At 37.7% G+C, this 19,112-nt stretch overlaps 1 protein-coding gene across 4 annotated transcripts in view; it reads left to right on the top strand.

Moving 5' to 3' along the window:
- The window catches only part of OSBPL6 (oxysterol binding protein-like 6), a 133,018-nt gene that overhangs the window by 21,040 nt on the left and 92,866 nt on the right, over positions 1–19,112 (top strand). For 3 of the 4 annotated variants that reach the window (XM_006866685.1, XM_006866683.1, XM_006866684.1), the window contains exon 2: positions 10,468–10,722. In XM_006866685.1, coding sequence (XP_006866747.1) covers positions 10,621–10,722 — 102 coding nt within the window. In that variant the 5' untranslated portion in view covers positions 10,468–10,620. Of the gene's footprint in view, positions 1–10,467; positions 10,723–19,112 lie in introns of those variants that run through there. The other variant, XM_006866686.1, reaches the window with a different exon arrangement.

Below are 19,112 nucleotides of genomic sequence, written 5' to 3' on the forward strand. Positions count from 1 at the left end.
TTTGCCTAATGCAATACGTCTTTTGATTTCTTGACTGCTGCTTCCATGAGTGTTGATGGTTGATCCAAGAAGAATGAAGTCCTTGACAACTTCCATCTTTTCTCTGTTGATAAGAATGTTGTTTATTGGTCCAGTGGTGAGGATTTTTGTTTTCTTTACATTGAGCTGCAATCCATACTGAAGGCTGTTCTCTTTGGTCTTCATCATTAACTATTTTAAATCCTCTTCACTTTCAGACAGCAAGGGTGTATCATCTGCATGTTTGCAGGTTGTTAATGAATCTTCCTCTAATCCTGATGCCACGTTTTTCTTCATATAACTCAGCTTCTCGATTATTTGCTTAGCATACAGTTTGAATAAGTATGGTGAAAGAATACAATCCTGTCACACACCATTCTTAATTTTAAACCATTCAGTATTCCCATGTTCTGATCAAACAACTGCCTCTTAGTCCTGGTACAGATTCCTCATTAGCACAATTAAGTGTTCCAGAATACTCATACTTCACAATGTTGTCCATAATATGTCATGATCCATGCAAATGAAAGCCTTTGCATAGTCAATAAAGTGTAGGTAAACATCTTTCTGGTATTCTCGACTTTCAGCCAATATCCATTGGACATCAGCAACGATATCCCTCGTTCTGTGGCCTCTCCTGAATCCGGCGTGAAACTCTGGAAATTCTCTGTCAAAGTGTGTTTGCAGCCATTTCTGTATTACCCTTAGTAAAACTTCACTGGCATGGGATATCAAAGATATTGTCCTATGACTTTCACATTCCATTGGGTCACCTCTCTTTGGAATGGGCACAAATACAGATCTCTTCCAATCAGTTGGCCAAATACTTGTCTTCCAAATTTCTTGGCAGAGATGAGTGAGTGCCTTCAATGCTGCCTCACTTTCTTGAAAGGTTTCAATTTTTATTCCATCAATTCCTGTGCCTTGTTCTTTGCCAAATCCTTCAATGTATCTTGGACTTCTTCCTTCGGTATCACTGGTTCTTGATCATATGCTACCTCTTGAAATGGTTGAACATCAATTTTTTCTCCAGTTCTCCCAGCTTGAGAAATGCTTCCCTTTTAGTTTTCTGACTCTAGATCTTTGTACATTTTATTGTAATATTTGACTTTGTCTTCTTGAGCAGACTTTTGAAATTTTCTGTTCAGCTCTTATACCTCCTCATTTCTTCCATTTGCTTTAGCTTCTCTATGCTGGAAAGCAAGTTTCAGTGTCTCTTCGGTTATCGATTTTGAACTTTCCCTTCTTTCTTGTCTTCTTAATGACTTTTTGCTTTATCCATGTATGATGTTCTTGATGTCAACCCACAACACTTCTGGTCTTCGGTCTTTAGTGTTTAATGTATCAAATCTGTTCTTCAGATGACCTCTAAATTCAGGTAGGATATATTCAGGGTCATATTTTGGCTCTCATGGACTTGTTTTCATTTTCTTCGGCTAAGTCTGAATTTGCATATGAGAAATTGATGGTCTGTTCCACAGTCTACCCCTGGCCTCATTTCGACTAATGATATGGAAGTTTTCCACCATCTCTTTCCACAGATGTAGTCAATTTGATTTCTGTGTATTCCATCTGGTGAGGTCCATGTGTATAATCGTCTCTTATGCTGTCTAAAGAAGATATTTGAAATGAACAAATCAATAATTTTGCAGAATTCTGTCATGCGATTTCCAGCATAATTTCTATCACCAAGGCCATATTTTCCAGCTACTGATCCTTCCTCTTTGTTCCCAACCTGTGCATGCCAATCACGAGTAAATGATCAATATATCTTGATTGCATGTTTGCTCAATTTCAGATTGAAGAAGTTGGTAGAATACTTCTGTTTCTTCCTCACTGGCATTAGTGATTGGTGTGTAAATTTGAATAATAGTGGCATTAACAGGGCTTCCCTGTAGGTGCATGGATATTATCCTATCACAAACAGCATTGTACCTCATGACTGAGCTAGATACGTTCTTTTGATGATGAATGCAACAGCATTCCTCTTCAATTCACCATTCTCAGCATAGTAAACTATATGGTTGTCAGATTCAAAATGGCCAATACCACTCCATTTCAGCTAACTAATGCCTAAGATATCAATGTTTATGCATTCCATTTCATTTTTGACAACTTCCAATTTTCCTAGATTCATACTTCGTACATTCCATGTTCCAATTATTAATGGATATTTACAGCTGTTTCTCTTCATTTTGAGTTGTGCCCCATCAGCAAATGATGGTCCCATGGGCTTTTCTCCCATGGGCTTTACTCCATTCCCGTCATCACAGTGAACTCTACTTTGAGGAGGCAGCTCTTCCCCAGTTGCATTTTGAATGCCTTCCAACTTGAGGGGCTCATTTTCTGGCACTATATCTGACAGTGTTTCTCTGATATTCATAAGGTTTTCAGTGACTAAATATTCAGAACGAGTTCGTCTCTCCTTCTTCCTAGTCTGTCTAACTCTGGAAGCTTATCTGAAACCTGTCCACAATGGGTGACCCTGCTGTTATTTAAAATACCTGTGGTGTAGCTTCCAGAATCACAGCAACTCATAAGCCACCACAGTATGACAGATTGACAGAAGGCAACCTCATTAACAACATAGAATTGAAAATTTACAACACATAAGATAATTAGATCAGCTCTCATCTGATCACATCCTGAAGTTGATTTCTCATATGAGATCTTATCATGGAGGTGATAAGTGCATCTTAACTGCTCATCTACTGAGAATCCTAGCCAGCCAAGTTGACACAAAACCTTAACAATCACAGATGTGTTTGGTGTTTCTTTCTTCATAAGGAATACTGTTAGCAATATATTACTTATTTTTTTAAAAGCATATTGACAATTATTGTGGACATTGTTCTTCAATGTTGGCTAAAGTAGAACTAAAAGCTAAGAATGGTTATAGCTAGTTACGAAATTAGATGCAATTGAAATTTCATCATTTATCTATATTTTCTAATTTTTTTTTCCCCTTAGGGTGAATACAGTAGATTATGTTATTGCACCTAAGGAGTCAATGCCTCTCCCTCTGGGAAGATTATTCCTTTGTGCTTCATTGAGTTAAGCTTGTGACTTGCTTTAGCCAATAAAATATGAGTAAAAGTGACTAATGTCATCTATAAGCAGGTGCTTTAAGAGCTATTCCATGGCTCCAGCTCTTTTCCTATCCACTTGTAGGAGCTACTCCTTCAGGCTGAAATGAAGAGTATATTGAGTAAAGCTGTGCTTGATCTCTAAAGGACATATAACATGACCAAGAAATAAACCTGAGATGTCTGGGCTTGTTTGTTACTACATCATAATTTAGCCCAAGCTGATCTAGACATTGGATTTATATTTTATGAGTATGAATGAAAAAAAGCATATTTTATATGTCGGCAGATGCGAGAAACCAATCTTAACAGATGAGAATATCTTTTAAATGCAGCAGTTTCTTTATGCCATAAGATCATTGATAAACTGAAAAATACTAGGCTATCAGTATCTGAGGAGACTTGGTGTGGCACTGTGGGTTAATGCGCTAGACTGCAAAGTTGATTGATCTGCAATGTTAGTGGTTCAAACTCACCTGCTCCTCAGAAGTCCTATACAGTGTCGCTGTGGATTGGAACCAACTCAACGGCACTTAACAAAAACAACAACATCAGTATCTGATGACTCACAATGTAAGATGTGTTCAGGCTCTTATCATTTTGTCCACTTATCAGTTTCATTTTGTTCTAGGATGGAGGTCTAAAAATCTATTGACCTTGTGACTTTCTGGGGCACTCATTATACACGTGAGAGGAATCTGTCACAACACTTTGTTTCTGTTCTGCAGTTTAACCTAGTGCTAGAGCTCTGGTAGCGTAGTGATTACGAATCGGGCTGCAAGCCTCAAGGTGAGTAGTTCGAAACTACCAGCTGTTCCGCGGGAGAAAGATGAGCCTTTCTGCTCCCGTAAAGATTTACAGCCTCAGAAACCCTGTGCAGGGTCGCTATGAGTCGGAACCGACTCCATGGTACTTAATACCCCTTTTCTAGGAGTCCTGGTATGGCACTGTGGGTTAATATGCTGGATTGCAAATTCGGTTTGAACTGCAAGGTCAGTGGTTCAAGCTCACCAGCTACTCCTTAGAAACTCTATACAGGGTTGCTGTGGGTCAGAACCAACTCGATGGCACTTAACAACGACAACAGCACCGCCTTCTAAAACACCGGATAGGGTTAAATTGTAATGGAGAATGTCCTCAGAGAAAGGGAAGTTGGGAGAGGCCTTATGTGTAAACTGCTCCTGCCTTCTCTAGGTTCTGTAAGGACTGCTGACATATAGAGGAAGTACTAAGAGTCTGAGCAGTGGTGATGGTGGCCCTGGCCTTTGCAGCTTTGACATGTACACCATCTTTAACACATACATTGTAGGTTTAAATACTACACAGTTACATTTTCTGTTTTTATTGTAACAGACTGAACTTTCACCTCATCTCACAAGACTGGACCCATTAGCCTTTCCTCTGTGTACCCGTGACATCTTTGCTTCTTTTATCCTAGCACTTCTTGAATGGTGTGTAAACTGATTAGTAAACTCACTTCCCAACTAGATTGTAAATATTCTATAGTCAACAATTGCTTTTTCTTTAGAAAAAAATCACAAGAAATTTTCAAATATGCAAAATATGCACAAAAGGAGAGAAAATAGTATAACCCTTTTTACACATTTTCATATTTTTGTACAATGTTAATATTCTGCTATTAATTGTTTCAGCTATTCTCACACCTTTTTAAAACAGATTTCAGAGACTGTAACATTTCATATGTAAATATTTCAACATGAATTTCTAAGAAAGATTTTTAAAAGCATTATCACAATGCTATTTTAATACCTTAATAAAACAAACACTTCTTTTTTTACCATCTAATAGCCACTTCATATTCAGATTTTCCTAATAGTTTCAATAAATCCTTTTTTTTTATGAAATAGAATTCATCCAGGGCCCACCCATATTTAGTTGTGAATCTCTTAAATCTCTGAATCTGTTAAGTTTCTTCTCCCTTATGTCTTTTCATGCTATGTTGTAGATCTGTGTCTTCTGTCTTGTAAATGCTCCCCCATTCTGGATTTGACTTATTAAGTTCTTGTGTTTTAACATGAGCATCTGTTTTTCCTTCTTTGTAATTTTAGCACCAAGCACAAGGAAGGCTCTGAAATCAATGGATTCCTTTTCTGTGAAAAGTGCTCATTGATGTCTAATTTGCTTACCCCACTTTGTTGTTTTTGTAGGCCATATGAACTGTTAAGTATGCATTGCCTTATAAAATGACCTACTCATTCATTAATTTATTCACTATTGAGTCCTGCTATGCTGTTCTAAGCACTGTTCTAGACTCTGAGGATTCAGTAGGGAATTAAATGAAGTCCCTTTTTTCATGTAAACTTATAATAGTCATAAGTGAGTTTCAAATGTCTTTTCAGGACATTCGTAATTTATGGGGCCTGTGGAAAGCTACTTTGTTCTAGAAGTCTGCCTACTGCTGATAGTTTTTGTTAGGCCCCTGGATCATAAATTGGAATTTTGGATCACTCAGTATAAATGAACATGTTATAGTATTTAGCAACAAGAGTAGCGATCTCACTGATAGGAAGGAGGAGTGAGGAATATTAGGGGTTCAGCTCTCATATTACTGTTAATTCAGCACAATAGTGTTCTTATTGATTATAGTAATTATGTTGGTGTTGACTTTACAGTCTATGGTCTTTTTCAGTTTTAAATATTTAGACCATTTCTGAAAATGTATTTCAATAGAGATGAAGTAAGTACTTTTATGTCTGTAATTCTTACAATCTTAGGAAAAAAATAGTGAGTAGATGCAATCTATTTACAGAGTTTAGACACTTCGGTTTTTTAACTTTTTATGGTGAATGGGTGACGTTTTGCAGAGCAGATAAGTATTTCACTCAACAATTCATACACATTTTATCTTACTGATTGCAGTCCCCACAGTTTCACATCATTTATCCCACTTCCTTCCCGTGTTTCCTGTCCGTCCTTCGTTCCTAACCCTTCTGAACTGTGTCCTTCAGTACATGCTGCCTACCTTATTTTTTTTAATCTCAAATGGTTGAGTATTCTAAGGTGTGCAAACCTCCTGAGCATTATTGTTTCCTTTATAGACCTGGCTATTGTTAGGTGGAAAGATGAACCATGGGGGTGAGTTCATCTCTCAACCTGAAGGATGACTAAGCACCATAGTCTTGGGAGTTCCACCAGTCTCTATCTAACAGATAAGACTGGTCTTTTTATATAATTTTGAATCTTGTTCCATATTTTTCTCTCACTCTATTCTCAACCTTTGCACGAGACCCCTTTTAGAGCACTTGACAGTGGTAGTCAGGCACCATCTATTTCTCATGGAGATTGATGTTACATCAGACTAATCATTTCCACATGTCTTCAGTTTTCATCACTCTTCTTTCCTCCATACAGAAGAAAGTGGGGCTGCTCACACCCTTTAGTATCCCAGTCGCTACTCACCAAAGTAGGCTATAGAACATTGTCTTTTAGACTATGTTATGCCGATTGAAGTTAATGTCTCTGAGACTACAATCCTGAGCCCCCAAGCCCAGCAACTCATTCCCTCAAGGTGTTTGATTACATCTAATAATTTTTCTTAACTTTGCCCCTTGTATATTCCACCACATTCATGGATGTATTTGCAACAAAGCTAAATACCCATATATAGATATCCTTTGTCAAACATATATATTGTTCGTGCGAGTATGCATGCTCCCACTCTCCCTCCACACCCATTCAGCCTACCTGTCTATCTGTGCATATACTTGTTGTTGTTGTTAGGTGCCATCGAGTTGGTACTGACCCATAGCGACATAATGCACAGCAGAACAAAACACTGCCTAATCCTGGGCCAACCTAACTACTGTTGCCATGCTTGAATCCATCGATGCTGCCACTTGGCTAATCCATCTCATTGGGGGTCTTCCTCTTTTCCTCTGACCCTCTACCTTACCAAACATGATATCCTTCTCCAGCGACTGGCCCCTCCTGACAATATGCCCAAAGTATGAGAGACGAAGTTTGCTCATCTTAGCCTCTAAGGAGCACTCTGGCTGCACTTCTTCCAAAATGGATCTATTGGTTCTTTTGGCAGCCCATGGCACTTTCAATATTCTCCTCCATATACTTATAGATCACCCTTATTTCAGGATTACAAACAATCTTACTTTGGCAATGCATTCTAAAATAGAATAGTTGATCAAGAACTTAATTGATAATCAGGTTTGGGATCCTAATCAGCGTTGGAAGAATCTTTGTTGTTGTTAAGTGCCATGTAGTCAATTCCGACTCATAACAGCTCTGTGTACAACCGACCGAAGCACCGCCTAGTCCTGCGCCATCCTCACAATCGCTGCTATGTGTGAGCCCATTGTTGTAGCTACTATGCCAATCCATCTCGTTGGGGGTCTCTCTCTGTTTCACTGTCCTTCTACATTACTAAGCATGATGTCCTTCTCCTGATAATATGTCCTAAGTATGAAAAATTAAATCTGACCATTTTGGTTTCTATGGATCATTCTGATTGTGCTTCTTCCAACACAGATTTGTTTATTCTTCTGATAGTCTATGGTACCATTAATAATTTTCTCCAACACCATAACTCTAATACATCTATTTTTCCATGGTCTTATACATTGTCCAACTTTTACATGCATATGAGGCTATCAAAAATATCATGGCTGAGGTCATATTCACTTTAGTCCTCAATTTGACATCTTTGCTCTTGGCCATTTTAAGGAAGTCTTATGCAACAGATTTGCCTAATGCCATATGTCGTTTGATTTTTTTGACATATACTTCCATGAATGATGATGATGGATCCAAGCAAAATGAAGTCTTTGACAACTTTTCTCCATTTATCATGATGTTATTTATTGATCTAGTGGTGAGATTTTTGTTTTCTTTACATTGTGGTCTTTAATCTTCATCAGTAGTTTAAGTCCTCTTAGTTTTCAGCTAGCAAGGCTGTATCATTTGCATATCGCAGGTTGTTAATGAGTCTTCCTCCAATCCTGATGCCATGTTCTTCTTAATATAATCCATCATTTTGGATTATTTGCTCAACATACAGATTGAATAAGTATAGTGAAAGAATACAACCCTAGCACCATCTTTCCTCATTTTGGACCATTCAGTGTTTAAAATCTATAAAGGTCATCAAATTCAACCTTATAATAGGTTGAAAAACAAAAAGACCCAAAATTAATGGAAACAGCAACAAGTACCTCCGCTAAATTTTTCTTAGAATGAATTAAATTATTTTTCTTAATTTTTATATTCAGTGAAATCATACTTGTAATTTATCTGAAATGTTGCCTTTATACCATAGATAGGTTACCCTGTAAATGCCATTTTAAATTAAAACAAAATCCAAGGTGATAGCTTTGGTGTTAATGAAGAAAGTATAGTTGGAAGCAGTTTAAAAAAAAAAAAATCAACAGAGGAAATTTTGGCCCTTGATGTAGCTTGGATTGATGTAGTTTGGATTAAATTTACTTCCAGATACCAATTTAATGAGTATACTTGTCTCAATCTTATCCCTTAGGGGCACTTGAGCACATCATAAAACCACCATCCTTTTGGCTCAAGTGTCAGCATCCACTTGTAAAACATCTTGGACCAGAAAACAGTACATCAAACCAAAGATCTGAACAGCTTTTTGTTTGCTGGCAAGGAACATGACTTCAGAAATTGTATTCACACTTATTAAACCACCTTCATAAAATAAAAAGGATTCGATGATTAGTTATCAAGTATCAGCTTGTTGCTACCTTTTTTTTGGCAATAGGAATTGAAACTTCAGTTCTAGTTGACAAAATAGACATTTACATTTCTGTTTACCCAAAGACCAGTTCTGCTTCAAGAGATAGCCTTCCAGTTTTGTGGAGATGAGCAGCTTTGATTTTTCCCTTAGTAATAATGAATTTGAAGTCTTAAGAAAGGATTATGAGTTTTATTCACCAGAATGTCTACTTTTCCTAGTTTATAATAATTTGTCTTTTAGTTATTGAGATTGCTATATGTTATGTATTACATATAATCAGATGACTATTAAAATCCCAGTTACATTCAAGGTCACATAATCCATTAATTAAACGTTTGTTGTTGTTAAGTACCATTAAATCAGTTCTGACTCATATCAACCCTGTATAGAGTTTCTGAAGAGCGACTGGTGGATTTGAACTGACAACCTTGTGGTTCAACCCAACCTGTGGTCATGTACTTATCCTACAGCACCACACCAGGAATCCATACTATTGAGAGACTTGTATAAACTTTCGTTTTACTTGCAGATGTGCTGAATTGCAATGTCAGTTTGAACTGCAAGGTCGGCGGTTCAAGCTCACCAGCCACTCCTTGGAAACAGGGTCGCTATGAGTTGGAACCAACTTGTCCGCATTTAACAACAACAATACATAAATCAAGGGAGTCCTGGTGTGGCACCATAGGATAAGCACTGAACTGCTAATTGCAAGGTTAGCAGTTTAAACCTACCAGTTACTCCTCAGAAACCCTATACAATTGGAACCAACTCATTGGCACTTAACAACAACAGCAATAACATACATAAGTCAGAGGAGCCTTAGTGTTGTAGTGGGTTAAGTATTGGGTTGCTAACCACAAGGTTGGTAGTTCAAACCCCCCAGTTGCTTCATGGAAGAAAGGTGAGAGTGTCTGCTCCCATAAATATTTAGTCTCGGAAGCCCTATGGAACAGTTATTAGCTGTCCTATGGAATCGCTGTGAGTCAAAATCAACTTGGCAGCAATGAGTTTGTCAGACTTCTCTTCTGAGCTCCAGACATATTTCCCATTGTCTTCCGTTTCTTCTGTGACTAATGACTGTGGTAGCTGTAACTATCATGCACTTGACAGGACTGACTAAACTAAAGACAAGTACCTATATAATCCATTGAGCAGGGGAAACTCATCATCTGGAGATAGAGGGCAATGTCCCTTGGTGGTAAGATTTTGAACATAGCATTGTAATCTGTTTACAAACAAAGAGAAGGGAAGGGAAGAATATGACTTTAGCATATAGTTTCCTCCCTTTTCCTTCCTGACAGATTTTTGTTGCACATTAACACTTTTATCCTCCACCTTAAAAATCCATAGGAATATTTGGTGCTGTGGGATAAGCATTGTGCTGCTAACCATAGGGTCGGAGGTTCAAACCCACCAGCTGCTCTATGAGAGATGAGATTATCTGCTTCTATAAAGATTTATAGTCTCAGAAGCCCTACGTAGGGTCTCTATGAGTCAGAGTCGAGTTAATGGCCATGGGTTTAGTATTGGGGATTTTAATGTTCTTCTCACTAACATCAATATTTTTTCCTTACGTTTAAGGATTATTTATTTATTTATTTTAATTACTTAAGGTCTTTTTGTTTGTTTTGCTTTTAGGTCATTTGGTCACCCACAGTATTGACCTCATCTTTTCTAGTCAACCTGATTCATGAAATGGAATAAAGCTGAGAAATCGTCGATCTCTTCATCTGTGGGTTTGAGACAATATTGGGATGGTCTTCTGTGCATACAACTAGATCAACTGCAGCTATGAGTTCAGACGAGAAGGGCATATCCCCTGCTCATAAAACATCCACCCCATCCCATAGAAGTGCCTCCACCTCATCGTCCACCCAGAGGGATAGTAGGCAGGTAAGAGAAGTGTATAAATGTATTTTATTACTTTATATAAATGTAGTACCAATAGAATATAATGGGATTGAGACTTAATTCTGGAATTTTGTTGTGAAGTCTCATTCCAGGGAGAAAATTCAGTATTTTCTAGCAATATATCTTACTTATCGTACTCCAGCCTTTTTGATATTTGGTGGTGGTAGTTATGTGCTGTGGAGTCAGTTCTGATGCATAGCGACCCTGTACAGGTTTTCTGAGGTGGTAAATCTTTACAGGAGCAGAAAGCCTCATCTTTCTTCCACGGAACAGCTGGTAATTTTGAACTGCTGACCCTGAGATTAGCAGCCTGATTCATAACCACTATGCTACCAGAGCTCCTAGGATTCTTTTATAGGATGTATATCACAGAATAGAGAAGATGGTGGCTAGGGAAGCCTTCCAGTGTTCTTTTAACCATCTGTATCTGGAGGTGAGGACAAGCATTAGGAACTAGAATGCTCTGCTCTCCTGCTCATCATTTGTGATAATGGAACTCTGAGTCAGCAAAGGACTTCTTCCTAAAACAAGCCTGTCTCAGGCCTGCCAAGCAATGACTTCTGTTGGGTGTTTCATGGAACCTGTTAAATTATATTCCAAGGAAATTGTAGTATCAGGGAAGTAAGAGCAATGGGAACCCAGGCAACATTTAAAGTCAATAAAGAGAGTGAACAGCTGTTACTTAACTATGGTAGGAACTATCCACTGTTCCATTTGAGTCCATTTTGTAAGTTAATTTTGTTTATAGTGACTTCTGCTGCCAGATGGTGTGGTGATTAATCTTACAAATATTCTTTATTGTCATAACAGGTGTTTGTTTGGATCAACACATAGTCAAAGAACGTAAGAGTACCATGAATGGAAACAATCTATGTTAAATAACCACTGCATGCCCTATAGGGTTGATAATTCAGTCCATCCCTTGCCTGTCCCTCTGTCCTTTCTTACCATAGCTTCTACATTCTTACCTTGCTTTGGTTTTTAAATGGTGAGACATTTTAAGCAACATGGCGATCGACCCAGACACCCTGGAGAATTATAGCAAATGGAAAGACGGATGGTAGCTGCTAGAGAAGCATCTGTTGTGCATTGATCTGCCTGTTACACCTGTGCTCCAGGGCCAGAGTGTAAAGACAACAGGGAAAAACCAAGACCGGGCTCAGCCAGGCTCAGCCTGGTGATGGAGTCACTCCTTCCAATGGAAAGTTTTATAATGGGAATGAAAATAGCATGTCTATAATTTTAAAATGAATTCTAGAAAAGTAAGAGATAGTATTCAAATGGTTGTTTTTAAAGAAAGAGTTCCTGTTTTTCCTGTCTGTCTCAGCAGGTGGAAACACTCAGAAATACTTTCTCCTGTAGTTTGTTCCTACTTTCTTTTTTGTGTCTGTTTATGTCCCCAAGGGAGGAAAAGAATAAAAAAGGACAATCATAATTCTGGTTTTCCTGCCCTGTCTCAAATGCTACCTAAAACCTAGTTTTCACTTATACAATTCAGGAATTGAAGCTATAGTGTGATGTTGCACCTGTGCTCCAGGGCCAGAGTATAAAGACAACAGGGAAAAACCATTTTTTATTTTTATGTGAATTTATTTTTGTGTGCATTTTTTATTTTATTTGCATTTTTTATTTTATTTACATTTATTTTATGTGCATTTTTATTTTATGTGCATTTATTTTTATGTGAAGACTGATAGTTTGAATAGTGAGGGGACCTAGAGAAAGTGTGATAAATTGGTCTTCATTGAATCCTGTCTATTCTTCTTTTGAGCATCTTTGTGGATGGTGCCATGGTGCCAAATTGCAAACTCCAGCCCAATTTCTCTCCTAAAAGTGATCACGTAGATAAAGGAGCTAGCAGAAGAGTGAAACTGGAGTCTTGGTGTGGCACTGTAGGATAAGTGCTCGACTGCAAGGTTGGGTTGAGCTGCAAGGTACGTCGTTCAAATCCACCAGTCACCCCTTGGAAATCCCATATGAGTCGGAACCAACTTGACAGCACTTAACAACAAAGAAGAGTGAAAATACAGTGGTTCCTTAATGCATGTTATTTCCTATTCCTTCTTAAGTTCTAGTCCAAGTCACTAATTAACTGATTGTGCCTTTCTACTTAGATGTACCATTGCCACTTCAAATCAATATGTACAAACCACTTTGCTATACTACTTTGTGGTACCCATTCTCTCAGGAACCCAGGGTCAAAGTCACTCCTTAATCTTTTGTTTCATCTACATTCAGTAAGTGAACAAGTCCTATTGATTATTTTCTTCTTTTAACATCAGCCTCATTCATCCTTTCTTCCCATTCCCACTGTCATCTCCCTCATGTCATTACATACAAATTTGGTAAAATTTCCTTAACATGGCAGATTCGTGCTCGAAATCTTTCAGTGACTCTCTTCTACCTACACATGTAAGGTCAGATTTCATTGGTTGGTATCCAGTGACTCCCAAGATCTGATCTAGGCTCTTGTTCCACTTTTCTCCTAACCTATGCAGTCTTGTCTGCTCATAGCTTCTACAACTGACTTATCTTTCTCTCTGTCTATGTCTTTCCTGTATGGAATTCCCATCACATTCCCCTTGACTGATGTTTCCTTGTCCTTCAAGGACTAGCGGCTTATGCAACACTTTCATTGACCACTCAAACCCATATTACGCTCTCCCTTCTTTGAGCTTTTCTAGAACTTTTTATAGTATTTGATATTTTTATATTGTGTATCTTTTTATGGACCTATAAAAGTACTCAACAATTTTGTAAGCTCTATTTAATAGTCTTCACAGACAAAAGTTTGCCCATCAGATGTTTTAATAACTTGCTAGTGATGGTGGTGGTTGTATACTGTGGAGTAAGTTCCGACTCATAGTGACCCTGCACAGGGTTTCCGAGGCTGTAAATCTTTACAGGAGCAGAAAGCCTCATCTATCTCCTGTGGGACAGCTGGTAGTTTCAAACTACTGACCTTGAGATTAGCAACCCAACTAGTAACCACTACGCTACCAGAGCTCCTTAAAAACCTGCAAGAGGATATTTTTTAAAGAACTGCAATAATACTAGTCTTGTCTTTTTATTACAAATTTTCCATTCCAGATTTATTTGTCTTCTCCTTTCTTCCTTTCTGGCAGATAAGTAAAAACAAAGAATATCCACCAAGTACATAGTAGTAATTGGCTATCTCTTCTGTCACTAAAGGAGCTCTGGTAGCATAGTGGTCATGAGTGGGGATGCTAACCTCAAGGTTAGCAGTTCAAAACTACCAGCTGTTCCGTGGGAAAAAGATGAGGCTTTCTGCTCCCATATAGATTGACAACCTCGGAAATCTTATACAGGGTCGCTATGAGTCAGAACCAACTCCACAGCACACCACCCCCATCTGACACTAAGCTATGTAGCACAACAGGCGAAGGAGGGAGCGGTGGTGAGAAATAATGTGATTCAGTGCCCCTGTGATTTCTTTCAGTAAGCATTTCTTCATCAGTAACACTGGTTAAGAGTCTGCCTAATATTTAACAAGTTTGAAGACTAGTAATTGCTCATTACGTTTCATTTAAGTCTGATATTATATGGTTGTTAAGTGCTGTTGAGTCGGTTCCGACTCATAACGATCCTGTATAGGGTTTCCAAGAAGAGGCTGGTAGATTTGAACTGCTGTCCTTGTGGCTAGCAATCCAGTGCTTATCCTATAGTGCCACATCAGAAGGTTTCAGTTTTAGGTTATAAGAGTATGTTAGGGTGGTCTCAGGAATTCCTCTAGTTTCTATCTGCCTAGTAAGTCTGGTCTTTTTATGCATTTAAGTTTTGTTGAAGGTTATCCTCCCATTTTAATCAGGACCTCCTATTGTATCCTCCATCAGGATAGTAAATAGGTGTCCAGGCACCATCTAGTTATTCTGGTCTCAGTTTGGGAGAGGCTATGGTTTTCAAGGATCATTAGTCTTGTAGACTAATATCTTCCTTGAGTCTTTGGGATTTTTTTTTTTTTTTTTTTTACTTTCCTTTGCTCCAGATGGGATGAGACCGTTGGTTATATCTTAGTGTCATTGGTTTTTTAATTGTGCATAATCACCTCATTTTTTCCTTTGGTATGCATAATGATTTTTCACATCCTTATTTGTCTAAGAAAACTATAGTCTATGTAGTACCTAGACTGACATGCTAACAGTTATTATCATTGATTAGTGGTATCATAAGTGAACTTTAAATTTGTGCTTTACTCTTTTTTTTTTTTTAATTTTTATTGTGAATTGAGTGATAGTTTACATGAGATAACATCAGCTTTACATTCATCCTATAGTATTTTGTTTCATTGCAATGATTACAATCCCTTCCATGCATCATCATTCAACAGCATTTGCTTCTATTCCCTCTGTTTTTTGTTTGTTTGGTTTTTGAGATGTACACCAAAGCACTCAGGAATATATAACCATTCAAAGCCTGCAAGCCTGCTCCCTGGCTACCAGCACACAGCCCTACTCCCTCCCACAGTTCAGATTCCCCAGCCACTCCATCTCTCCACATCATCATCTCTGCCTCCATCTCCAGCATTCCTGATTCTCTGGGTAGGGTCTTGCACTCCGCTCTTCTCCCTTGATGGCCCCAGGGTCCTCTGCTCCTGGACTACAAGATCAACCGGTCCCCTCCTTTTGTTACAAAATGTCTACCTTTACAATTGCAACATTCTCAATCAGTCCTGGTAGCAATTATTCACTACTGAACCACAAGAGTCTTATCCCCTTCTTCCTTGTGCTTTTCTCTTTTGTTTATCTTCTCAATTTTGTTTTTGATGTTGTTGTTAAGTGCCATCGAGTTAGTTCAGACTCACTGCAACCTGTTTCCAAGGAGCGGCTGGTGGGTTTGAACCACCAACCTTGTGGTTACCAGTCCAGTGCTTATCCTACAGTGCCACACCAATACGCCTTTTCTCTATGCATGTTAATTTTGGCATCAGAAGTTCTGATTACATGTTTATTGAAAACTGCTGTTAGCCTGGATTTCTTGTGATCCCCGTTTGGAGAGCACTCTTGTCATGTGGTATTTGTAGGATGTGTTCTGTCTGTTTCAAGTGCACTGAACTTGAGACTACTGGAAAGAAATTTGCCACCTGGCACTAGGCAGTCTTTACCGATGGTTAATTTAGAATCCAGCATTGCTCCGGTGAAAGAATCTGTGCTGCTTTCCTTACCAGAACCCTTTGATTCTTGGGGCCTGTCTTATAGGTGTCTCACTTAAGGTTATATCTCTTATTGCCTTGAAATAACTGGTTTGGGATAGCATTTTTATGGTAGCAATTTGTCTGTTAGGTCTAGGTTAACACTTCCTGTTTGGTACTGAGGAACAACTCCACATGACTATGTTGTTGGTTTTTGTTGTTAATTGCCATCAAGTCAGTTCAAACCTGGCAGTTAGCAGTTCAGTGCTTATCCTACAGCACCACACCAGTAACTCCCCCCACATGGTTATAACTAAAGTATAATCAGTTCATAAACTCCAGAGGGTCTCATTCAGTAGGTCATTGATGATGCCCAGAAATCTGTTGTTTACAGATGCTTTCCCTGGAGACACTGTTTACCCAGGAATGTAAATCACCACTCTTACAAAACACACTTTCAGTGTTTCATTAGGTCTATGAAAACATCATCCCAAAGGACACTAAACCTATAAAACTGCATTATTTGTTTTCTAACTTGAATAAATGGAAAAGTGTACCATCCCTCTGCTCAGTATTCATGATAACCACAGAGGGCTTTAAAAAGTTTGTGGGAAAATTCCATTCTCTTTCATTTCATTGTTCCATGAACTTTTTTAAACACCCCTTGTTTATTTGTAAGTATAATACTGTCAAATAGGTAGCAGAAAACCCCTTGTGCAGAATGTAGACTTCTTGACCTCAAATTCTGATTAAGAACCAGTTTTGTAAAAACGATCGTTGCTAGAGTTGGTTAGGTTTCAAGGTAATGGGCATTAATTCTTATGTGCTATTGGTAAGCATGTTAATTGATTCTGGAGGGAAATTTAGCAATATGTACCTAAAGTTTTTAAAGGTCATAAAATATGACCCATTAACTCAGTTTCTAAAGAGTTATTGTTGTTGTGTGCCATCGAGTCAGTTCCGACTCATCACAACCCTATGTAGGGCTTTCAAGGAGCAACTTGGTGGATTGAATCACCAACATTTTGGTTCAAAGTGACCTTGCAACCCAGTACTTATCCTACACCAGGAGAAAATAATCAAAGATATAAGTAAAGATTTCTTTGTAAAGATATTTATTAAATTTGTTGATTACCTGTCTATTTAATTTATTGGTAAAACATTTTTATATAATAAGAAACTAGAACTAGTCTAATATTTAATAGGAGTCCTGGTGTGGTGCTGTGGAGTAATGCGTCAGACTGCAAAGTCGTTTGAACTGCAAGGTCAGCAGTTCAAGCTCACCCGCTGCTCTTGGAAACCCTATACAGGGTCGCTATGGGTTGGAATCGACTCAACAGCACTTAACAACAACAACAACAACAACAACAATATTTAATAAGAAATTATTTAAGTAACTTACCTCATCACGATTTGTACAGTTGCTTAATAATGTTTTCAAATGATATTTAATGTTTTGGGAAAACTTAATCATTACTAATTGTGGTGCCATAGGAAAACCACTCGACCTCAAGGTCAGCTTGAACTGCAGAGTCAGCAGTTCAAATTTTCTAGCTGTTCCCCAGAAACCCGATACAGGGTCGCTATGAGTCGGAACCAACTTGACAGCTCTTTACAACCATTACAACTGAAAAAAAGCAGTTTATAAAATTTAAACAGTGTAATTCTGATTTTATTATTAAGAATTGAATACATACAAAGAGGCTTCAAAATGTTCATGGAAAAATTCTATTAGCTTTTAATTCCATTTTTTCTGTGAACTTTTCAAAGCCCCTTTTATATGCATTGAGGAAAGGAAATATACCAAGGTATTGAGTGTATTGTTGTTGCAGATGCTTTCATCTCTATTTTACCTTTTCTTGTCCCCACCTAACTTTTTTTCTTTCTTTTTTTTCTGCTTTTATTTGTGATTCATCTTTTTCATTTTTTACTGTATACTGAGTGAAGGTTTACAGAGCAGGTCATCAGTTTTACATTCAATAAATCACATGCTTTGCTTCATTAACAATATTTGCAATCCCTTCCATGTACCATTAACACTTTATCTCTATTCACTTTAATATTGCATTCCTCTATGTCTTACGCTACCGTCATCTTCCCTCTTCTTGTATATTGCCTACCCCATCACTCATGTTGACATGTGTCTACCCTCTAGCCTGTGAATAATTTTCTCTTCATAGATTGTTTCTTTTATCAGGAACACGTTTTCTTAACTTTTTACAATGGTCTCATACAATATTTTTTTCTTTTGTGATTCACTAATTTCACTCAGCATAATGTCCTCCAGGTTCATCTGTGTCATGAGATGGTTCACAGATTAATCATTATTCTTCATTGTTGTAGTATATGTACCAAAGTTTGTTTAACCATTCTTCTATTGTTGGGCATTTAGGTTGTCTCCATTTTTTTTTTTGATGTGTCTGTTATAGACAGCAAATTGAAGGATCCTGTTTTCTCATACATTCTTATACATTCTGCTCTCTCTGTCTCTTGGTTGGTGCATTTAATCCATACATTCAGTGTAATTATTGATAGGTATGAATTGATTTCTCTCATTTTGCTGTATGTTTCTCTGCTGGTTTCTTAGTTCTAGATAATTTTTTGCACTGAGTTCATTTTGTTTGTGGATCTTCTTTTCATTTTCATTTCTGTTGTGTTCATATTTGCTAAATCTTTCTGATTTTCTGCTTTTTTATTTTGATGTACAGGTGTACTCATTTTCTTTGAGATTACCTTGCAATTTATTCATATTTTCCCCTATTTAAAACTGTCTGTTTTATCTTGAAATCTACTTGGCTACCTGACCTTTTGGAAATTCTGTCTCAATACTATTACCTCTTTTTACTTGGTAGTTGACTTCATTATAAATTGATATCATTGCTTCCCTATTTTCAGTCTTGTAGGTTTGTTTTCTTCTTAATACTAACATGTCTGGATTGAGTTCTGGTTGGTGTTGGTATGTATAGTCATTTTAGATTGCTGTTTCTCCATCCAAAGAACACCCTTTAGTATTTTTAAATAAAGTTGATCTTGTTATTAGAAATTCCTTTAATTTCTGTTTATCAGGAAACATCCTAATGTCTCTGTTATATTTGAGATACAGCTTTTCTGGGTATGTGATTGTTGGTTGGCAATTTTTCCTTTCAAAGTTTTGTATATGTCATCCCATGGCCTTCTTGCCTGCATGATTTCTGCTGAGAAATCAGAGCTTAGTCTTATTGGT

This window comes from Chrysochloris asiatica, unplaced genomic scaffold (assembly GCF_000296735.1).
Source record: "Chrysochloris asiatica unplaced genomic scaffold, ChrAsi1.0 scaffold00094, whole genome shotgun sequence".
NCBI lineage: Eukaryota > Metazoa > Chordata > Mammalia > Afrosoricida > Chrysochloridae > Chrysochloris > Chrysochloris asiatica.